The 21,507-nt window shown below is 36.2% G+C and overlaps 1 protein-coding gene across 1 annotated transcript; it reads left to right on the forward strand.

The window, feature by feature from the left end:
* Positions 1-182: 182 nt before the first annotated feature.
* LOC145935690 (uncharacterized) lies at positions 183-5,178 on the forward strand. Its single transcript, XM_083037220.1, has 8 exons — positions 183-219; positions 1,102-1,247; positions 1,964-2,244; positions 2,627-3,430; positions 3,694-4,065; positions 4,351-4,516; positions 4,787-4,895; positions 5,102-5,178. The coding sequence occupies exons 3-8, from the start codon at positions 2,219-2,221 to the stop codon at positions 5,176-5,178; spliced, it is 1,554 nt and encodes a 517-aa protein (XP_082893346.1). The 5' UTR covers positions 183-219; positions 1,102-1,247; positions 1,964-2,218.
* Positions 5,179-21,507: the final 16,329 nt, after the last annotated feature.

The raw sequence follows: 21,507 nt of genomic DNA on the forward strand, positions 1-21,507 counted from the left end.
ACGATATTCGATATATCGATCATCGATTTCTATTGGTTTGCCGTTCAGACTCGAGATTGAGACGCAACGGTTCGGCATTCAAAAATACTGGCATCAGCACGTTAACGCATCGTCCTTCCTTTTCTTCGCATCTTCGCTCGATCGTCGACGTTAAACTGCGCAAAATTGGGGATCTTCGTGGAGTGACGCGAGATGCCGAGTAAATGCAGATGATATCTCGTAAGTTCTTTCACACAATTCGTCATTTTGTATCCGAGTCGATGATTAACCCAATTCAACGGCAAAGGTGATATGGTCATTTCCAAAACTCCGAATATAAAGCGTAGCAGATTGCATTCGAGTAATTCAGTTAAATTTCCTTTCATAGACAAATGTTTATAAACAAATATTCATGCTGGATGATATTTTAGTCGCGTTATTTTGCGTATAATAGAGAAATTCTCTCTCTCTCTCTCTCTCTCTCTCTCCTCTTCTTTCTCTCTCTCTCTCTCCTCTTCTTTCTCTCTCTTTCTCTCTCTCTCTCTCTCACTCTCTCAGGGCCACTTCGGCCAACTCTGATTAACTTTAATCGACGATTAAACTATATCTTTGTTTCTTAACGTATCTGAAAAGAGACAAAGATATAGTTTAATCGTCGATTAAAGTTAATCAGAGTTGGTCGAAGTGGCCCTCACTCACTCACACACATACACACACATACAAAATAATTAAAATCTTATATTTTCTATATCTGCAACTTCTATCTATATATAATATCTTAATCCTATAATATTTGCATCTATAATTTGCATATACTTTCACAAATATATAATTTTTTAAAAATTATTGAATTTTTATTAAAAGTTTGTAATAATTAATTTATTCATTATCCCTCACTTAGTGAATATTACCATTTCTAGATAAATGTTACTAGGCAATTCTAATGTGATGTCTTGCCGCGGCGAGGCGCTACGTTAGTTATTTTGCAAGAATTGTGTTTTCCTCATCATGATGTATATTCCTCGTCCTTTACTTCCCGCCAATTCCTGCCGACATTTTGTTCGCAAATTCGTCAATTCCTTTGAAAGTTATCATTATTTCTTTCTCTTGCGCTGTTTGCAGACAAGTGACTGTTGAATTTGATTTGCGAATTACTATCGGTGCGCGAGATCGGTTGTTGCGTCGAGGAAGATGCTATATTTGAAGGAAACCTCAAAAGCAAAACTACTGCAACAGTAGTGTGGACTTCGCGCCTAGACGAACAACAGGTAGAATGCAATACATATTATGACAATAAATATTAATTTGTTTTAACATGTTTATAAAGAATCACGATTAAAGTCATTGTTAAAATCATTGATTAAAAGTTGCGATGTGGACATTAACATAACCTTTATTTCTATAATGGCCGAATATTTTTGTTTCGCACTCAAAATCACAGTCGACGCGATCGTTTACTTTAGTCGACAAGATTTAGCGAACAGATTAAATTCCGCATATTACATATAAGCGAGCTTCTATTTTAATTAAATTACCGATTTTATTATTGTAAAATAGGTAAGAATAGATAAAAGCTGAATTTAGCATAAATTATCTATATAATTTACATATGTAGATACATTTATAGAAAATAGGAGAGGAAGAATAATATATAATAATGAATGCATATAAATATATAAACAATAGAACGATTGCCTATATATAGTGTTATTTCCAGTCCGATTGCTTGATACAAACGGCAGCATTCCGCTTAAAAAATGATTGTTTGATTAGTCATTATCGCGATAAAACCGAACTAAAGTTTATGAAATATAAAGAAAAAATATGTATCTCAACCTTAATCTTATCTTAATTTTATCTTAATCTTAAATTAAAAAGATGTGACGATTATTTTATTTGAAATTAGGAAAATAAATAAAAATTTTTTTTTAATAATTAATGCTAATTAAAATAAAATTATATGTTCTTTTTTTTTGTGGCACAGGCTATTCAATTGTCAATCATCTACGAGGCAAGAACTTTATCAGTCTTGGATTTTATCGTCTGCGGAATTACACGCAGCTTTCGAGAGTAATAACGGAACTTGTCTGTTATCTCTGCGGAGCGATTGAAAAGGATCGATTGAAAGTGCATGAAGAAAATTTGGAGCAAACTCGTCAATTAAAAAACTCCTGCGAGAACAGCAGCGACGAGATCAATTGCAGAATGCCACACGGCTAATTCAGATTCCAGCAAAGGAATGAGCAGCCCTCGAAATCAATTGAGGTGAGTAAAGAATAATAATATAAAAATATATTTTTTTATATCGCACATTTAATCGCAATCTATACATATTTATGTATGTATACCGAGACTGAATAAAATTTAATGGAAATATTCATAATGATAAATTGTGGGACATTCTGCAGTATAATATGATAGACCCAAATGATTTAACAGAAAATAATTTTATATTTGAATATATAATTTGCGTTCACAATATGATTATAAAGAAAGAAAAAAAAATGGAAAACGCGTATTACGCATAAGTACTCTCGTTATCAGATTTTCTCGTGTGTGTACGTTCCTTCGAGATATTGCTGCTGCGTTTTACGTCGTTGCGAAATACATTTTAATCGATCCCACCCGATTGTCACTCTGTGCATAGTATCTATATACGTAACTGCTCGCATCACACTCGTGGTGGCCTGTCAAATGAGATAGAATTGAGGATTATGAGCACAGATATTTCTAATACTACGGGCGAGAATCGGACAAAAGTGATTGTATCCACCTGCGAGTCTTCTTCCTCCTGTCGCGAGTCTAGGAACGTCGCCGTCGACATCCCCGACATCGCGCCGTCGTCGGGACGGAAGTGCTCGTGTCCGTCGCGGCCGTCAACGGCGATTCGCTGCGCGCCTTTTCGCAGACGGGTATCCTTCAGCGACACCACCGCCTTCATCGGGACCGCCGCCGACGATCGTTATCGTTGCGCTACGATCGTCATGCAAGATGACGATCCGACGAGCTCGTGTCACGGTAGTGGCAGAGAATCCGAGAGTAACGCGAGAGAACGGGAGAACTTCGACTACGATATATGGCAGGCGGACGATTCGTCGACCGGCAGAAGCGATGACGGATATTCGGAAAGTACGCCGAGGATCGATAATTACGCGGAAAATCGTTGCGCATCCGGTTGTACTTTCGACAAAGATCAGCGTCCGCGTTCGGAAGATATCGACGAGCAAACGATCGAGAGCGAGGGACGCGCGCGAGGAGAATGGAGCGGCGAGGATGACGTCTGTTCGGCGGTTCGCGCGATTGAAAATGAGAAACAAGAAATAAGAAAAGATGATACCGTATCAAATGAGAACTTATTAAATCACACTTACAAAGATGTAGATTCAATCGTTGACGATGAGCATCGCATGCGAGGAGGCTGCGGTGGATGTTGCTGCGGAGCACGTGAAAAGTAAAATATCATTTTTGCGCTAAATATAAAATTTATCGAACAAAATACCGCTTTATTATTTTTAATCTTTTTTTTTGCGGTCATCTAAAGAAGAGTTATTATAATAGAACATTTAGAAAAAAAACCGCATCATGTAAATTTGCTTTGAAATTTTTTAGCAATTAAATTAAATTGCAGACGGTTGCTAAATCTTTTTCTTAAGCGTGCAAATATTTTTATTGATGGTATTTATTACGACACACAATGTTTCGACGCGATAATAGCATTCGGAGGAGTTATGGTTGTTGTTGCGGAGGATTCTCGCAGCCAAATGAATCATGCGCGTCCAATCCGAACGTCAAGGCAGCATCGTGCACCATGTCGTCGCGTTGTTGCTGTCGTTGCCCTCGAGTCTGCAAGAAAGCAGCGAAATGCGAAACGCCTCCGTGTACGACAGACGTCCGAAGCTGCAGCGGCGGTAGATGTTGCGGCGGGTGTCGTTGCGAGAAACCCGGTCAGATCTGTATACCGTCGCCGAGAATTTGCAGTTCGCTAGCTCATACATCGCGTGGAAGATCGCCCTGCGCGCCGCGTTGTCCTCCGCAGTCCCCTTGTCCCAGCAGAGGCTGTTGCAGCGGAGCCTTTGAATGTGCAAGGTGCAAACCCCTCGCTTCTACGTATAGATCCTCTGCACAGGCTGTCCCACGATGTGCTTTCAAGCTTTTCTCAACTTCGACGTCGATTCTTGACACATTAATATTCTCATTTTTCAATTTTAAAAATTATAATTTGTTGAATATATGTGTAATAAATATACAGGAAAAAATGTTGAGAACACTCGTTAATTCTATCTGCATTAGGCTCCGGAGCCTCTATATATGATAGAAGAGTTTGGCATCGTACTTTACGTATTAGAGTAATTTCGATCTATGTGCACGCAGGTCGAGCAATTCGAGATGCAGGTCCATCATTGATAGCGGATGCTGCGAGGGAGCAAAGTGCGGTGTCGATGGAGCTTGCTGCCGGCTGAGATTGCAATGCGAATGCCTCGGTGGCGGCCTCGATTGTCGACGATGCGGAAGGAAAGTCTACCAGGCTGAGATGCAAGTAAGTAGCAACATTATTAAAATATTAATAGTATTAAAAATACATTGAAGTCTGGATCGCGTTAAAAAGCTCAGTAAAAAAATATTTGAATGGCATCTATTCCACCCTCCCTCTCCCCCAATGATACAAACACATAGGAATATGAAAGAAATATTTTTATGCTACACATCATGTCATAATAAATTATGACATAAAGTAAAGAGCAGAATAAATTTTGGAGAAGAATATATTAGAGAAATTGTTACGTGCAAAATTTATTTACTTTCCAAGATCGTTTCCGGAGTACCGTACCATACCATTTGCTTCAGTTGCTTTTGTTGCCGAAAGCCATTGGAATCGTTGACTTATCAGGAGAATTGCGGCGAGATTTATTGCAAACGTTAGTATTATTAAATTATGGAAAAAAAATTTTTGAAATTTTTGACAAGATAAATCCTTTTTTTTCGAGCTTCTCCTAATACTTTTAAAATGTTATACATATAAAGACCTCTCTTGCACACTTAGCATTTTTTAATTGGCTAATATTAGACTAAGTTCGATCAGTTAATATCGATATTAACTGAGTTTCTACGATAAATTGCACAGAATGTTACGTGCGTAATTTTGGACCGCAAGGATATGGTTATGGCGTGGGAGCCGGAGTACTGCAGACTCCCTTGTGAACTCGTCGATTACCTAATATCGGTCGCATAATCATATACGAAAGTATTCAAGTATAGTTATAAAAATTTTTTTCTCATACGTTCCTCTGTTTCTTCATGATAATCGTATAATATCAAACACGAACTTAGTGCGTTTTTTTTGTGTATCATAACGTTTTGTACGTTTCGTATACACGATATTTTTGGTGGGCGTTTTTTTTATCGAATAAAAATCTTGTGGTAAATATACTCGATATTGTTTATGATATTTAATCTCGTTTATTCGATAATAAGTCATGAACGGCAAATAAAACACAAACATGCAAAAGCCGACTTGCGAATTAAGAGAAAAACGGAGAGTAGAAAAAAAAATTCGCGAAGCATGAGAAAGAATAAAAGCCGCTTTTGTACAGGAAGAGAGAAAAGTGATATACTCGGTTTTTATCGAGTCTCTTTGCCAGCGGATTGCAAAATAACTCGTCAAGGACCGATCGTAGAATAAACTGGATAAAATGGAGAGGAGGGTTACGTAGGAATTCAAGGCGAGAAAAGTGGAAACAGGAAAAGATTCGCGATGTAGGGGAAAGATTGAACGAATACGGGCGTCGCTATATTTTGGGAGGAAGAGGACGGAGGGAATAATCGTGCATACATACGGAGATACGTTCACCGGGGGTTTGCAAAACAGAGAACGAGGCGAAATACGAGAAGGAGGACGAGGAAAGAGTGAGTGGTTGGTTTATTGAGTCTCTCTCTCCGGCGCGGTGGATTTGCGCGGAGGAAGGCGCAGGTGGAGGGGCGTTTATATAGCTTTCAGGCGCAGAAGCTTAATCTAATTTCAAATATAAATCTGTTCTCTCCGTACTCTCTCTTTCTCTCTTTCTCCTTCTTCCTCATATTCTGTGTTCCGTTCTCTTTTTCTCTCTTCTCTCGCTCTTTTCCTTCCATCTGCCTTTACTGGCGCCCTACCTATCCGTGTAGCGGCGCGTTTACATTATACCTGTCCGGTTACGAATAATGTTTTTCGCTTTTCCCATTAACGATTACGAGACACGACGACTTACATAGCGCTTCAACCGGCGAATGTCACCGGCTTTGTCGTGCTACGTTTTCCATATAAGTATACAATCATGAGCACAATAACACGTTAAGTCTGAGAGAAAAATCGTATAAAGACGTCCTCTTCTTTTATGCAGCTTACAAACAATCAAAATTTTTGTGATGAGTGTTTGTTTTATATAATTTATAGAACTGGCAATCATAGGCCCCTTTAAAAGTTTATGGAAAGCATACGTGACGCGTTTGACACATGATTCAATTCGGCCGAAATTTTTGATTCTTTTCAAGAAACAAGCCACAGATTTATTTATTAGAGTTTATTCCAGGCCGCGAATAAAATAAACCTTTGTGAATTTTTTTCAGACAGTATAAATAATCTATCCTTTCACGTCGTTCTGTGTATCTGCGATACTTTATTCGATAAAACTTAATATTATAAAAGATCCATTCGGTCGAGCAATTTTGATCGAATTCCGCCAGTCTTGTTTACGTAGAGAGACGCGTCGCGAAAGTTTGTCGACGATTAACCGCGCGACCGCGGAATATTTACACTACAGCTTGGAACAATTCCCGATTTTTTTTACCCGCTCGTCGCCCGGGACTCTATGCCAATTTACCAATGTAAACCGGCGTATTTAAATTGGCCTCGGGCCGGGAGGACTCGGGGGGAATTTAAAAACGCTAGCTGCAATTTTTTTTGCGCTACCACGACGGCGACGGCGGTGGCGAAGCACCACCGCGTCCGGTGCATCGAAATCGGCAAAATATCTCTTTCCATTTGACGGCCGCTGATTCGGCCCGGGTCTTTTGTGCGCTGCATGGCGCGCTTATTTCGTACCGGTATGAAAATCAATTATTTCGTTAATTCGTGCGTTACATTGGCTGTCACGGGGCCATCACTGTGAGCGACAGCGGCCCAAGGCGCTATTTTTCAATTCCCGATGTCGCCCTCGCCTTTCGCGAACCCGTATTTCCGTTTCGCTCTGTCGTCCCCGGCGGCCTTATCCCTCTCTCTTTATTCCTCAATGTTAGGTCCACCATTCCGGAAGCTCGCTAAGACTCAAATTGCCATTTAATTCGCTGTAGATCAGTTGAGAGAGATTGATACGAGAAATTTAAAATCGTTCTTATAAAATTCGAAATTATGAGAACTTCAAGATTGAGTTATACGTAAATTCGCGTATTTTAAAACGAGATAAATCATTCGTAATAATCGTAATTCAGTAAAGTCAAATATGTATCTCGTATGAAGAAATATGTATTACGCGAAGAAATAATTGATAAATACGTTCCGATAAATTAATGTTGACTTTTGGAAAAACAATCCTCAATTGACTGCGCCATTCTGTATATTTTGAAAAAAAATTGAATGATATTTTCACAATAATTGATTGTGTGCAATATCTGTCAGGATCTTTTACAAATGAGGAAAGAGAATAACTTTTTAGCATTTTTACTTGTTTTACAGAAAAATTACGCGAGATGCTGCGAAATTGGGCTCGAAATTACACAAATTAATGAAACAAATATCCTTAAAATGAAAATAATATATGGTGTAAAATATAATGCGTTTATACTATCCTGCGATAATTAAGTTTTTTCCAGAGTTCACAGTCTTTTTTAGAGAGAAAATAGTTTGATATATTTTTAACATACATAATGTGCTTGTTCGCGTAACATTTGTAAAAGTTCCTTTAATTCGGTTGTTCCATATGCAAAAGTTACTTTAATTTATTGCAATGCGTCTGACTGGTCCTAATTAACGTACAGTGCGAATAAAACGCTACGGTTGATGCGTGATATGAGTTCATTCTCTACATCGTCGTTCCGCGAATGAGTGTATAATTAATTACCAGCATTTGGATATGCGCGTAACAGCAATGAAATCGCGACGGCAACGATTTGCGAGAGAAAGAGAGAGAGAGAGAGAGAGAGACAGAGGGAAAGAGAGAAATTGACTACCTACCTACGGCATATAACATTAAAACTAATATCATCTCATTTGTCAAAGTCGACGATACGTCGTCTTTCGGCGTCTCTGCGAAAGCACCTTTTAGGGGAGGACAAATGCCAGACCCCAAAACGCGGGACCCCCAAACATTGTCACAACATACGATGTGTTAAAAGCGGCGCGATATTAATAGCGTGTTATGAATTAGCCATTTTTGTGCGAAGCGGTACAAGTAGGTCACCGAATTCCCATGATATGTTTTCAATTGGCAGGGAAGCGAGCATATTTCGGGCTCTTTTATAAAAATCCATGTGACTTAAATATGCGCGCACACAACACGAGAAAGAACGGAGATAAGTTTTCAATAAAGTATATATTCTACACAATCATTTGTATTAATAATTTTATTAAACGAAAGCAATTACTTTTGCTTATATATTTTTAATAATAATAGAATAAAATCAAATAAGTAACTTACTTATTGTACTTAAGTAAAATCACATTATTTGTTTATTAAGTTGAATAATTAAATTCTGCATAAGTATCTTTCTCGCGATATTTTAATAGATATATGCGCGTGTTACTATGATGTTTTGATTTTATTATATAATAAAATTGCTTCTTTTTAAAATAATATTTAATTCAATGTTTTAATCAAAGATTTAGAACTTTGAATATTTTTTTAGCGAAGCTTGCGATTAAATCCAATAAAGAGATAAAGGAATATAATACCGTTCAGAATAAATTAGATACATATTGTGTTTAGTATTGAACCGACCACGCAGCGAAATAAAAAAAAGGCTAAACTGTATGAAATGACAGATGCAGTTTGCGGTTAGAAAAGTGAATAGCTTTAACCAGATCTCGCGGGATGAAATTCAGGGAGTGGGCGAGGGGTGACCGTAATCTTACCCCGTGTGTCTAATTGCCTGACGCGTGGATACTACCGTAAAGAATCTCACACGTGCATTTGGAATGCATTGAAGTCCATTCACTATATTACTGAAGGGGTAAGGGATCATTTCCTAAATGACGCTTGTCGAATCGAGCAATATTTAAATCGAATTAATAATGCGAACTTAGGGAGACAATCGCGTTTTATTTCTCTTTGTTATTCATTTAACATATTATTGATTCGTATAGAAGAAAAACGAGTATATTATTTCATTCTCTTGCGTTCAAAATTTTCAAGCAAACCATTTTATTTTATATATATACTATTAATTTTATTTTAAATAATTAATTACATAAAGTTATTTTAATAATTAATTACATAAAGTTAAAGTGACCTTTTTGAAAAATAAATGAAATAGAATTTTAAATATGCAATGTGTTTTTCTCTAGTATTAAATCCGATAAAGCGAGATCAGTTATTATTTGAAATTAAACAAAAGAAAACTGTATGAGATTATTTTAATGATCTTACGCGAATGATGATTAAAGTAAGAGTATGAAAAATTTTTGCAAAATACTTTGACGCATCTTAAGTTTAGAAGCGAAGGATTAAAGGGGGAAAAAACTTTCTCGATGAGACGGAATCGATTGATTCTCGATATTCTGACCATCGTTTCCAATCTCCTCGTCCGTGAAACGATCGACGAGAGAGCGCAACACGGTATAATAACAAAAACATTAATAATAATACGTCGAAGAGCGGGAGCGGGTCCCCGATGTGTGCAGCGCGCGCGCGTGTTTAATTTGCATGGTATAAATCGTGTTTCCGGTCGAGCACGCAACGCAAACACGCGTTACGTTTACGCTCTCGGTCGGCTTCCCTTCTCGGACCGACGAGAGAAAGAGCGTCGTTCTCTCGCGTCGTGTCGCGCATTGTGACCCCGCTAATTTATGATTCGATAAATAAATCAGCGCCATTTCGCCTCTCCTTCTCTCTTCTCTCCCGTGTAGCCCCCTGTAGCCCCCTGCAGCCCTCGTCGTCCTGTTCCTCCCTCCGTTGTTGTTATTGTTACTCGCTCGCGCACACTTGTAAGATGATCTCGGGTATCACGCCCAGTTAACCATCACACGGTTACCATCGTCGGACCACCGAAAGGGTGGAGGATCGGCCCTACCTCTCTTTCCTTCGGTTACTGAACTCTCTTCTGCGTTCGTTTAGCGTATGTTTATGTATATACGCAGGCACGCCGATACGTTACGTTTCATGATCCGCACGCGTGTAATGAATATTCATAACGCGCTATTGCACGCGCTGCTAAATCTCGATATGTGCAAATTGTAATGTAACAACGCAGTTGATTCTCAAATCATAAGCGTCTATATAACATGATACATGAAGGTATCATCCAAATCTCGTTGTTCAGCGTCATTAACACCGATATCTAGATGATGCCAGCAATTAATTTTGCTCCTCCAGCTTCGCCAGATTTGCCTTTTAAAAATTTTTAACTTGAATCCGATTTATCCGACAATGCCATTCATCTCACTGTCCTCTCTTTGTAATCTTTTATTTACTAGAAAATACAACAATGTATAATATAATATATTATCGTTCTTTTTTTTCGCGAATACGAATTAAATTTTGAGACTTTTGAAAACTTCGCACGCTATACGAATACGGTGAATATGGCTTCTACAGATTTCTAAGCAAGCAGATTTCTAAACGTACAGTCGCTCGTCATTTTTCAATCTCGTTCCTTTAAAGCCGAAATAAATATACGACTATATCGCGGTCCAAAATTTACGAGCGGACCCGAGCGACGGAGTTATGGCTTCGGGTGCGGAGTCAGACCCATTTCCCTTCGCGTTTTTATTATTTTCTGATAGCATGTTTACGAGGACGGATGAATGGAAGTGTATTTTATGGGACAAATATGGGTTTTAGATTAGGTGACACTTTTGCGAAATATATATATACACACACGTATGTATATACATATACTCTTTTTATGATCTGGCAAAATTTCTGACACGTATCACTTACTTGTTCGTGACTTATATTCTAACCATTCGATAACTCGTACTTGAAATATTAAAATGATTGCTCATTTTTTTATTCGCGAAAGCTACAATAGTTTATCTAAACTTCTGTAAATTATAGAATAAATATATGAAGAGGATCACAGATTAAAATATTTTACGGTGAGAGAACTAAGTATTTTCTATACGTATTTTAATATTTTTCTGATTCTAAATATTTATTATTATTTTTTTTGTAATTTTACTATCGAAATACTTTTCGTAATAATTGGATACAAAGATATGTATTCTGTTGATTGTTTTGGTTTCTAATGAGTATGCATTTTCAAAGTTAATGATTTGCCGTAATACTTGAATAATTAACACGTGCATAGCACATTCTTTAACCGTGGATGTGTATAATAGTAATGCCAAATTATTATCCGACTGTTTTGTTGGTAAGCGTCCGGTAAACTGGTAACGGATATACACATGAGAAGTCGTTACGAAAAAAGGGGTTGCGTTACAGACAGAGAGAGACAGAGCAAAAGAGAGAGGGAGAGAAAGAGACAGAATGAAAGAGAGAAGTAAAATAAAATCAGAACGGTGTCATATGCGCCTGCTTGCATGATAAATGTAGCGATTTAAAATCGAAATTTCTCTTTTCGTGTGCACGACGAGCCCCGACGTTTGACTAATGGTCCCGCATTAACTATTGGAGCATTAATAGAACGGCGCGCGCGGAAATTTTGAAAAATACATTTGCCCCGACAAGAGAGAGATTAATATTTTGCAGCTCTATCTGCTTCGCTGCTCTGTACATCGCGCATTTTCTACGGCCCACGCGGATGGGCCCCGTGTCGTTCCCCGCTAATGATAATGGTCTGACCGTCCGGCGTTTTATTTACACCCTTGCACCTTTCCGGAAATTTTCGCTTAATAATTGGAAAAATATTGCCCGAGAAACTATTCGTGTTAAATACTTTTGAACATTTCTTGAAAATCTTATATATATTCCAAATATTTTGCGATTAAATTAAAAAAGATTTCTGTTTTCACATATACAGTTACCACGAATTGTTTGCCGTCTATTTATTTATTTGTGTGGCATTACAAAAAAATCTATTTTCAAAAATCTATTTGCAAAGGATATAAGCAAAAGAGTAAAAATGGGGAGGTAATGGTTACTGCAAAAATACTTCAGCGTTGGCAGTTCACGCTCGAAAGGCAACCCTTTCTCAGGTACCTACTCGACAAAAGTGGTGGAAAGTATCGGGCGAGACGACAAGGCCACCCGTACGAAACAAGAGCGAGTTGACACTTAGGGCACCTAGTCGGGCCAACCTATTGTCAGAGAACGAGGAGAGGCGGGTTTCGGGTACAGAATGGACTGTGCTTTACCGAGCGTAAAATATCCCTATTCTTTAAGCCATAATAGTTGCCGTATATTCTACCTCTCTCTTCCTCTGTTTCTCTCTATTTTTCTCGAAGCATCACTCCTTCACGTTGTACAAAGCGTTGCCAAACCATGAAATGCGAGCCGCCTGATTAAGGAGAACAGACGAAGAAATCGCGCTCGAGCGAATCGGGAAGAAAAACACAATTCTGTTATTGTGCTCAACAAATATACGTTAAATACGTGCAGTTAAAAAAAAAACGATATTAAATATATAAATTAGACCATTTTCATCAATTTTATTTCATCGTGGATTCAAGGGTTGTAAGAACTGCTTGTAATCTTACGAATCGCTAAATATATTTATAACGTAACAAAAATTCGAGATCTCGAAACGAAAAATCGCGACGCCTAACTCTCTGATCTCTCTCATCGGATATTAAAATGAAAGTGAAACAGAAACTTCCGCCGTTCGTAGGGGCGAAAGCGGAGCGGCAGGTTCGGTCGATGCAGAAAGAGTGGCGGGGTGGAGGTGAAGGGATAAAAGGAGGACAGAAATACGGAGGGAGAAAATGGAGAGAGAGGCAGATGGACGCGAGAGATACGCGGATGGATATTCCCGGTGACAGAGAGAATGATAATAATCCGCCGAGCGCGCGTTTTCTTTCATTTCGCTTTATTATCATATTATTAAAAAAATCCCCGTGAAATGTTATTAAAATCGTTTAAACGTCGCGTGCCGCTCGTCGCGGCGCGGCCAGTAGCCCCATTGTCCTTTAATTTAATAATATTAAGCGCGAACTTTTCGGGGGTTAAAACCCCCGTCCCCCGGCGCGAACGTGGGATGAGAGATCTCAGCGTCATCTCCCCCTCGCTGTATTATTATCCAAATCGGATTCGTATATGGTGCCTCTTTTCCACACCGTGACCATTTAGGGAGATATTCCTCTTTATCTTTCGTCGCGTTGCCAGCCAGTCCGGCGAATATTTTTTTCGCGAATCGTTTCCGAGATTAAATCGCAAGTTTTTAATATGCGCGATTACGTGCGATTACGCAGAAAAGCGTTGTAAAATCAAAATCAAAATGTTTCAACGTATATATGAGGGGACGCGTATAAATGTATAGAGAGAACAAGTTACTTGAAATTTAATACCCGCAGCACGTTCACATAATGGATAGTTATCGTAATTATAGCAGGAATATGGCACCTCGATTTTCAAAAGTTAGTTCCACAGAAATTAATCTTGTCGCATGTTTAATTTATGCGTCTGGCAAACTGAATATCGGCTAATTTAATTTAATTTTCTACACGCTTTATTATATATTTTATACTTTCAACTTATTCAAAAGTCATAACGTATTTTATAATTATATAACTCATCATAATATAAAATAGAAAAATCTTTTATATAAGTAGTGTCTTTATATTCTTAATATATAACGGGGCGCTTCCTGTAAATAAATAAATATCTGAATAGAACGCATCACTTTGTTATATATTTTATACTTTCAACTTATTCAAAAGTCATAACGTATTTTATAATTATATAACTCATCATAATATAAAATAGAAAAATCTTTTATATAAGTAGTGTCTTTATATTCTTAATATATAACGGGGCTCTTCCTGTAAATAAATAAATATCTGAATAGAACGCATCACTTTGTAGCATTTGTCGTTTCTCCAATGGTTACGAAATTTTCGTCGCCAGCTGTCGAGCTCTAAAATCTTTTATACATAGATCGATCGTTCGATCGACGTCTGGGAAGAATTCGAGCGAATAATAACGTGTAACTAGAACGCGCCCGGTAGCGCGAAGTAGAACGAATCAACGTCATTACCGTCAATCTATTAGATGCGTCCGGATGTGCAACCAGGCGAATCGCATTTGTCGGTGATCCAATGGCACATAAATTCTACCACTTCTTGATCTAATACACACACAGTACGAGTTTCACGCTCATGTTTTGCATATATATACTATGTCTCTATTAAAGCGATATTTTCCGATAAATCCTAAAAGTTTTTCACGCTATACATTAATTTCTACTTACATTAATTTCGCGTTTGCCAATTGCTTATATGTGTACATATATATTATTGTTATTATTATAGTATTTTTATTATTATTAAATTAATTCTCAGATCAAACTCACTTTCAAGAATTTTAATTTCTTCCAATTTTCTTACCAATATCTATGAAAACAAAAAATTAATTTTTTATTTTTGAAGATCTTTTAAAAATTGCGAGATTATTAAAATTTAATATTATTTAAAACTCCCAAGAATAAACGTATGCATAATAGTTAGATAATTATATATTATCCTAAAACTCAGGATACTGTGATATAAATAAGAAGATCACTTTATTAAATTATCCATCCTATAATTATATATATAAATTATCAATTCCTAAAATGTTATTTATAATTATGCAACAGTCATGGAATATTCTATATATAGAAAAATATATATAAATGTTTCGTATGTCGAAAATTTGTTCCAAAAGTTTCAAACGTACGGTATTTGAAAAAATATAGATATACTCCCTTTGCGCGGTATAATTTAACTAAATAGAGCTGGGACGACGTTGCAAAGTGATTTTGGCAGAATAGACTGACGTAACGAGACGAAAGTAGATGACAGATCGTTTCTCTGTCCCGCGAATAGGCGTACGATGATTGATTATCTGAGGAGCGACCTACGCACCGTCGTTTGATTCGTGCCTATAGATACGTCGCGCCTTTATGTCAACTCGCTATGGATACAGCTACGAATTGTCACTGCCGCAGGGTTAGCGATCCTTTTTATGAAACGAGTCATCGCGTAATTTTTTATTGCTTGAGCCATTTTAACTGATTGTGAGTAGTAAAGGCATGAACGGGAGATTTCCCCTATGTCCCTATCTTCCCCTCAAAATACTTTGTGTTCAAAAAATTTTTAGTTGGACCGTAAAAACGTATTTTCTCATTTATATTTGCGAATTTAAATTTTATATAAATTTCAAGCGGTTTATGCTTACCAAATTATACGAGTACACATATATGTATATATATATATATATTTTTTAATATCTCGTTACACAATAGAATATTGATTACAAGATACACACTAATTGCTTGAAATTTGCGAAATTTAAAATATTTATAATAAACTATTTTTTACTGTATTGTGAAATTAATATTTCCGTGATAATGCTTCATTTGACATCATTATATAATTTAACGTGCAAAATATTCTAGAATTTTTTATGTTAAAAAGTATATATATATATATTCTCTTAACCTATTTATAATAAAATATTTCAGCTATTTCTAAAAATAAAAACTCTAAAATATTTTATTAAAATATAAAATATGTTATATAATGCGCGTAAAATAAATCACTATCACGAGATATTGAGCAATTAAAAAATTTCACAATGGTAACAACTAATAAATTAAATAAGTATAACGAGTAAAGTAATAAATAATAAATTATAAGTTGCTTTTACCGTACACACAGTTGCTCCGCTTGTTGTATACATTTAATGCCTCTTCGAGAACTCCTATTTTTTTTCTCTTGTCTTTTTTTTCTCCTGCCTTTGCTGCTTCTTCATGGCACTCACATAATACACAAAAATATGGTTAATTATGATCGCGCGCTCATTAATAAGCAAAACACAATTATCGTGCGGCACTTGCGTGACATTTTCGACGCACGTTAGACGCACACAATGCAAATTTTATTATTGAATGGGAAAACAATGCGAGAATTACGCTATTTATTAATAATGATACTACCGCACTGACATTACACTGACACTGTATTGACGTTCGCGCAGCAAGACTTGGGAAGATAGATATTACATGCAATAATTCGTTATAATTATTAAATATAATTTATTAATCAATCTCGGATTGAGAATCCTAATATAATATGGAACAATTCATACGGCTACCTTTCTGTTCGAGTATCGCCATGCGAATAATAAGAAGGTGACTACAAGCGAATGATAACAAGCCGAACGTAAACAATTGCGCGCTAGGCCAGAATCGAACATAGTGTAACATTAATTCATTGTATTGGCACAAAATATTTAATGTACTACAATATTCACATATTTTATTCTTTGAATTTTTAATAAAATAAAGTATTAATTAACGATTGTTAAGTGTGTTGAACTCTTTTCGTTCTAGAATAACTCAATTTGTTTATATTATTTACGCTCTCAATTCGAAAATGATTAGGAAATTGTATTTAATAATTATAGAATCAAATATTTCAACTGAATTATTAATATACAATATTATACATAATGTGAATTTATTCTATAGTGTGTTAAATATTTTGTGATGACACACACAGATTAAATGTTATACTGTTATTTGGTCTTCGCGCTATTATTTATACTCGTTTCATGTATCATTATATTATTTTCCGAAACACGGTTATTTTTTATAATTTGCATAATTAGCGATTATTAATTCGCACAATTGATAATTTTCTTGCAATTCATACATATACTAAATATTATACACTTTCATTTGTTCGATATTATAAGAAGTAGTGACGCGTTCTTTTATATTTGGTGATATGTCAGTACGGTTCATTAAAATGAAAAAACATTAAGAAGAGAAAGACGATGCGCAGAGAGACGAAAAGATTAATATTAGGAAGGAAAAATAGTTTTACGAGAAGTCGGAATGAAAGCGCGCTATCGAAGACTGAAGAGAAAAGAATTTTATTGATAGACAACATGATACGTCTTCCTTAGTGTGCGAACGATGATTGAATAATGATAATGACCTTTTCGTCTCTTTACTGCGCGCCGGTCCTCTCCCTTCACTTCCCAATATCTTTTTATTGAACGCATCCGTACCCCCACTATGTCTACTACAATAGCGTACGTCAAGTGCGTAAACAAGGAAGAGTTATTTCTTATCTATAGATTATCGCATTTAGAGCATTCCGAATCTGTGTGCGAATGAGTAGCGCGTTATATGTTGCAAAAAATGTTGGGTGCCAAATTTTTGCGATGTATAATGTGCTGCTATTTTATAAATGGTGCAATCGTTTTATTATCCCATGATTCTTACATATTAAAATAATAATTAAAATGTTCTGTAATATATAATTTGTTCTTTGATATTATATTTTCACTTGTGACGTAAATGTAGTATCGCGTTTTATTAACGTGTGGTTATGAAGAGAATAAACTCTATTTCTATATTACAATATTCTATTTAAAATATTCTATAATTTGAGATGATTCACAGGCTTATGTACGGAAATTAAATCTTAGATTGAAAAATATGGGCCATTGTTTTTTATAAATATAAATATTTCTTTATAAAATATATTTTTCTCTCTTTATAAATAAATTTCCAAAAAGGCGAAAGAGAAAAATTATATATATATATTTTTGATATTTTTTCGAAGCATGAAAAACTTTTAATATATTTTTCGCTCAAAATAATTATTAAAACTATGGGTGGTTGCTCTTGAAAAGTAAATGACGCGCGCGAGTAAACGGTGACGACCGAAATTGCATGGGAAGCGACTGGGAATAACAAACGATCGAGGAAAAATCGGCGAGTCACATCCGCAGGATCCACGATCACTTTCACAGCTGATCCTCCGCTGTATCGTGCGACGCGATCGAATCAATCGAAGGGAAGATCTTGACGTGCGTGCAAGGGGTGCGTGCCGCCCTTCGTCCGATAAAGGGACGCGATTTTACGCCTCTCTATCTAGCATTCGCGCTGTCTATTCCTCTCGCCCTGAAAGCCGACAATTAGTCGCCTGCTTATGCCCGTGATTAATGGACATCTACGAGTGCGGTGACGGCAGACGCATATATGTGTATGTGTGTATTCCAATAGTACGAAGGGAGAGAGAGACGAGGTGAGAGAGTTAGTTGCGAGTGGCGGTGATATTCCATTAGTGGCCATTATATTCATCACGCGACAATGCGTGAAGTTCTTATGACGTTGCACACGCGGACGCAAACAGTTGTGTAATAGTACGGTATCATGACTTGATTCTTTCCTGAAAGTTTTCGCGTCATTTTCGCTCAATAATAGTATGTAGATAATAAAAAATACATTAGAATAGGAATAATATATGATAACATAGGAAAGAAATAAAACGTACACTATAAGTGTAATAAAATGCAGAATGAATTAAATAAGAAAGCAATATACATAGACTTAACATATTACATATACAGACCACTGTTCTCGGTCCTGCAATATATTCATATTTAAAAATCGATAAAATTTCCCTATGCATTCTTAGAGTCGCGCATGAAATGACGTACAAACTCCTGTGTAAGGGTTCGGAGTCGTAGAAAGTGCAAATATTTTCGTATGCATATACGCAAATATAATCGCGCCTTCGGTAGGGATCCGTCACAAAAGGGTACATCACGAGAGCTGACACTACCGCGTCTCTAAGCAAACACGTATTATAGTCGCGGTTTTTTTTGCAACTAGAACAACACAAACGTCATTCTTCAATTTTATGTTAAAAAGAATTATAAATTATATTTAAAAAAAAATAATATAAAGTTTGTTAAACTCGATTAATATTTTTTCACAGAAATCAGCTGATCAAAAATATGATAACATATTATTTAAAACATATTATTATTTTAATTTTTATAACATTATTTTTAAAATTAATTAGCAAATTAACGCTTTAATCAGCTGATTTCTGTCAAAAAATATTAATAAAGCGAAAATTTGCTAATTAAATTTTAAAATAATAATATGTTATAAAAATGAAAATAGCAATATTTTATTTTATTTTATTTTATTTGTTACAGGTAGCATTGCTGATAAGCTGCGCGCGAGTTTGCGATTGCGAGATTTTCGAGTGTCAAACGTTGATTCGTGTGATTATAGTTTCCGCATCGTTATTTCTCATTGCGCAATGTACGCGAAATACGCGTGCGATTCACGCGTCGCGTCGGGAGTGCCGTGTAAAGTGTCGGGCGATTGTAATTATTCGTGTTTTCGCGAGTGTCGTGAATGCTACCATGGACCAAGAGAGGAGGAGGAGGCCCAGGGAGGCATCGGGCGACAGCGAGACAACTGTGAGGTATGCAAAATACTTAAAAACATTTTTTTCTACACTGTATTGAAATATTCGACCATTTCCAGACTTTCAAAACACCTTGTACACACACACACACACACACACACACACACACACACATGTATATACATAATTTGAATATTTTGTTTACAGATCAATGTGTGTGCTGTGTACTACAACTCCGCTACTGCACGTGTCGGTGAGTGAGAAATTATTTATTTCGATCGATTTAAAAATATTATAACATCCCTTGCTAAAAAAGGCATGTTAAATCCATTCTCGTATAAGCATTGTTGCATCTTTTTCGATGCTTATTGACTGTCTCGATTCGCGTTGTGCGTTATATTCGTAGCATCGCGAGAGTAGTTTGACAGTTTGTTCAAAATAAAATTAAATAAAATATGTTTTAAATAATATGTTATAATATTGTACTTTAAACTCGATTCATATTTTTGACAGTTATCAGCTGATTTCTGTCAAAAAATATTAATCGCGGATACGGTATTATAACATATTATATTACTTACAAAATATTATTATTTTAATTATAATAATATGTTGTAAATAATATAATATGTTATAATACATATACTTTGTCCGCGATTAATATTTTTTGACAGAAATTAGCTGATAACTGTCAAAAATATTAATCGAGTTTAAAGGATTATAACATATTATTTAAAACATATAATTATTTTATTTAATTTTATTTCGAACAAACTATCAAACTGCTAACCCTCGCGATGACAGCCTTTCGCTACAAATATAACGCACGACGCGAATCGAAACAAATCAGCATTGCGGGAAAAAGGCAACAATTCTTGCGAGAATCGACTTAACATGCCTTTTTTTTAGAAAGGGACACGCAGTTACACGATGCGAGTACATACACATGTATGCAAAGACAATATTTTGAATGTATAATGAACGGTGGTGCATGCGCTCGCGGCGCACTGACAGAAAGTTTCCAAGGTTTAGCTTGTCAATTTTCCGCAGAAGTCTATTTCCATATTTTGCATTCGCGCAACAGCCATTTACAACAACAGTTTTTGTCAACATATGCGCACACCACGGTATGTAGGTATATCCACATGTAGCTTTGCGCGAATGCGACAGGCTGTATTGTAAACACGTGTGTACGTGAGTGGACTATATTATTTTTCGTGTTCGACGTCGAGGCAAGAGAGGACTGATTTCCTCTTGGCGACGAAAATAAATGTGTGGTGGAAAAAGAGGAGAGAAAAACATATTTCGAAATTAATGAACGAAATTAATAGGAGCTGTCATAGGTGCACGTTGCGTTACGGCTGCATTAATTAAAATGCGATACACAGGTATCGCGCGCACATTTGTACATATACATATACATATATATATATATATATATATATATACGTTTGGCTTTCATAATTATAATCATACCGCGAGGAAGGAAGGATACATAACTTGCGTGATAAATTAATCTATGCGCGTAAATTAATTATACAGCTACATTATACAATGCGCGATGTATAATATGATTGTAAATACATACAGTTGCGTGTATTATTTACAAGAAATTTCAAATGCTCGATATTTTTATAAAACATGAATATAATCAACATAAAAAAACATGTAAATTTTTCTCCAGTTGAAATCGACATAAAAGAGATGCGCGCGGTAATAAATAATATCGATAAATATAATCGATATAGATTATTTCAAGTATTTTATCATTATTCTTCAAACTTTTATAATTAATCGCGAATTCCGAAACTTTAAGAATAAAATTCTTAGAAACGGTTGCTTGAGCCGGAATTTCGGGAAATATGTATCGCGATCGAACGTAGATCACACATTTAGGTCAACAACTCCGTGACAGCTACTTAAAGCCTGCGGTTTCCCAAAGGACTATTTGGTCAGATTAGCCCGCGTAAGTGTGCTCTAATCCTGTTAAAATGTTTGCCAAC

The sequence above is a fragment of the Prenolepis imparis genome, unplaced genomic scaffold, assembly GCF_030444845.1.
Source record: "Prenolepis imparis isolate NDT839.2.m4 unplaced genomic scaffold, iyPreImpa1.0 SCAF_4, whole genome shotgun sequence".
Taxonomy (NCBI): Eukaryota; Metazoa; Arthropoda; class Insecta; order Hymenoptera; family Formicidae; genus Prenolepis; species Prenolepis imparis.

What these genes read in the sequence shown, in the direction of transcription:
- LOC145935690 (XM_083037220.1), top strand. Translation starts at nt 2,219, where the DNA reads ATGAGCAGCCCTCGAAATCAATTGAG. An exon ending in AGCCCTCGAAATCAATTGAG is followed by an intron (nt 2,245 to 2,626) that starts GTGAGTAAAGAA and finishes CTCTGTGCATAG; the next exon opens with TATCTATATACGTAACTGCT. An exon ending in TCTACCAGGCTGAGATGCAA is followed by an intron (nt 4,517 to 4,786) that starts GTAAGTAGCAAC and finishes TTACTTTCCAAG; the next exon opens with ATCGTTTCCGGAGTACCGTA.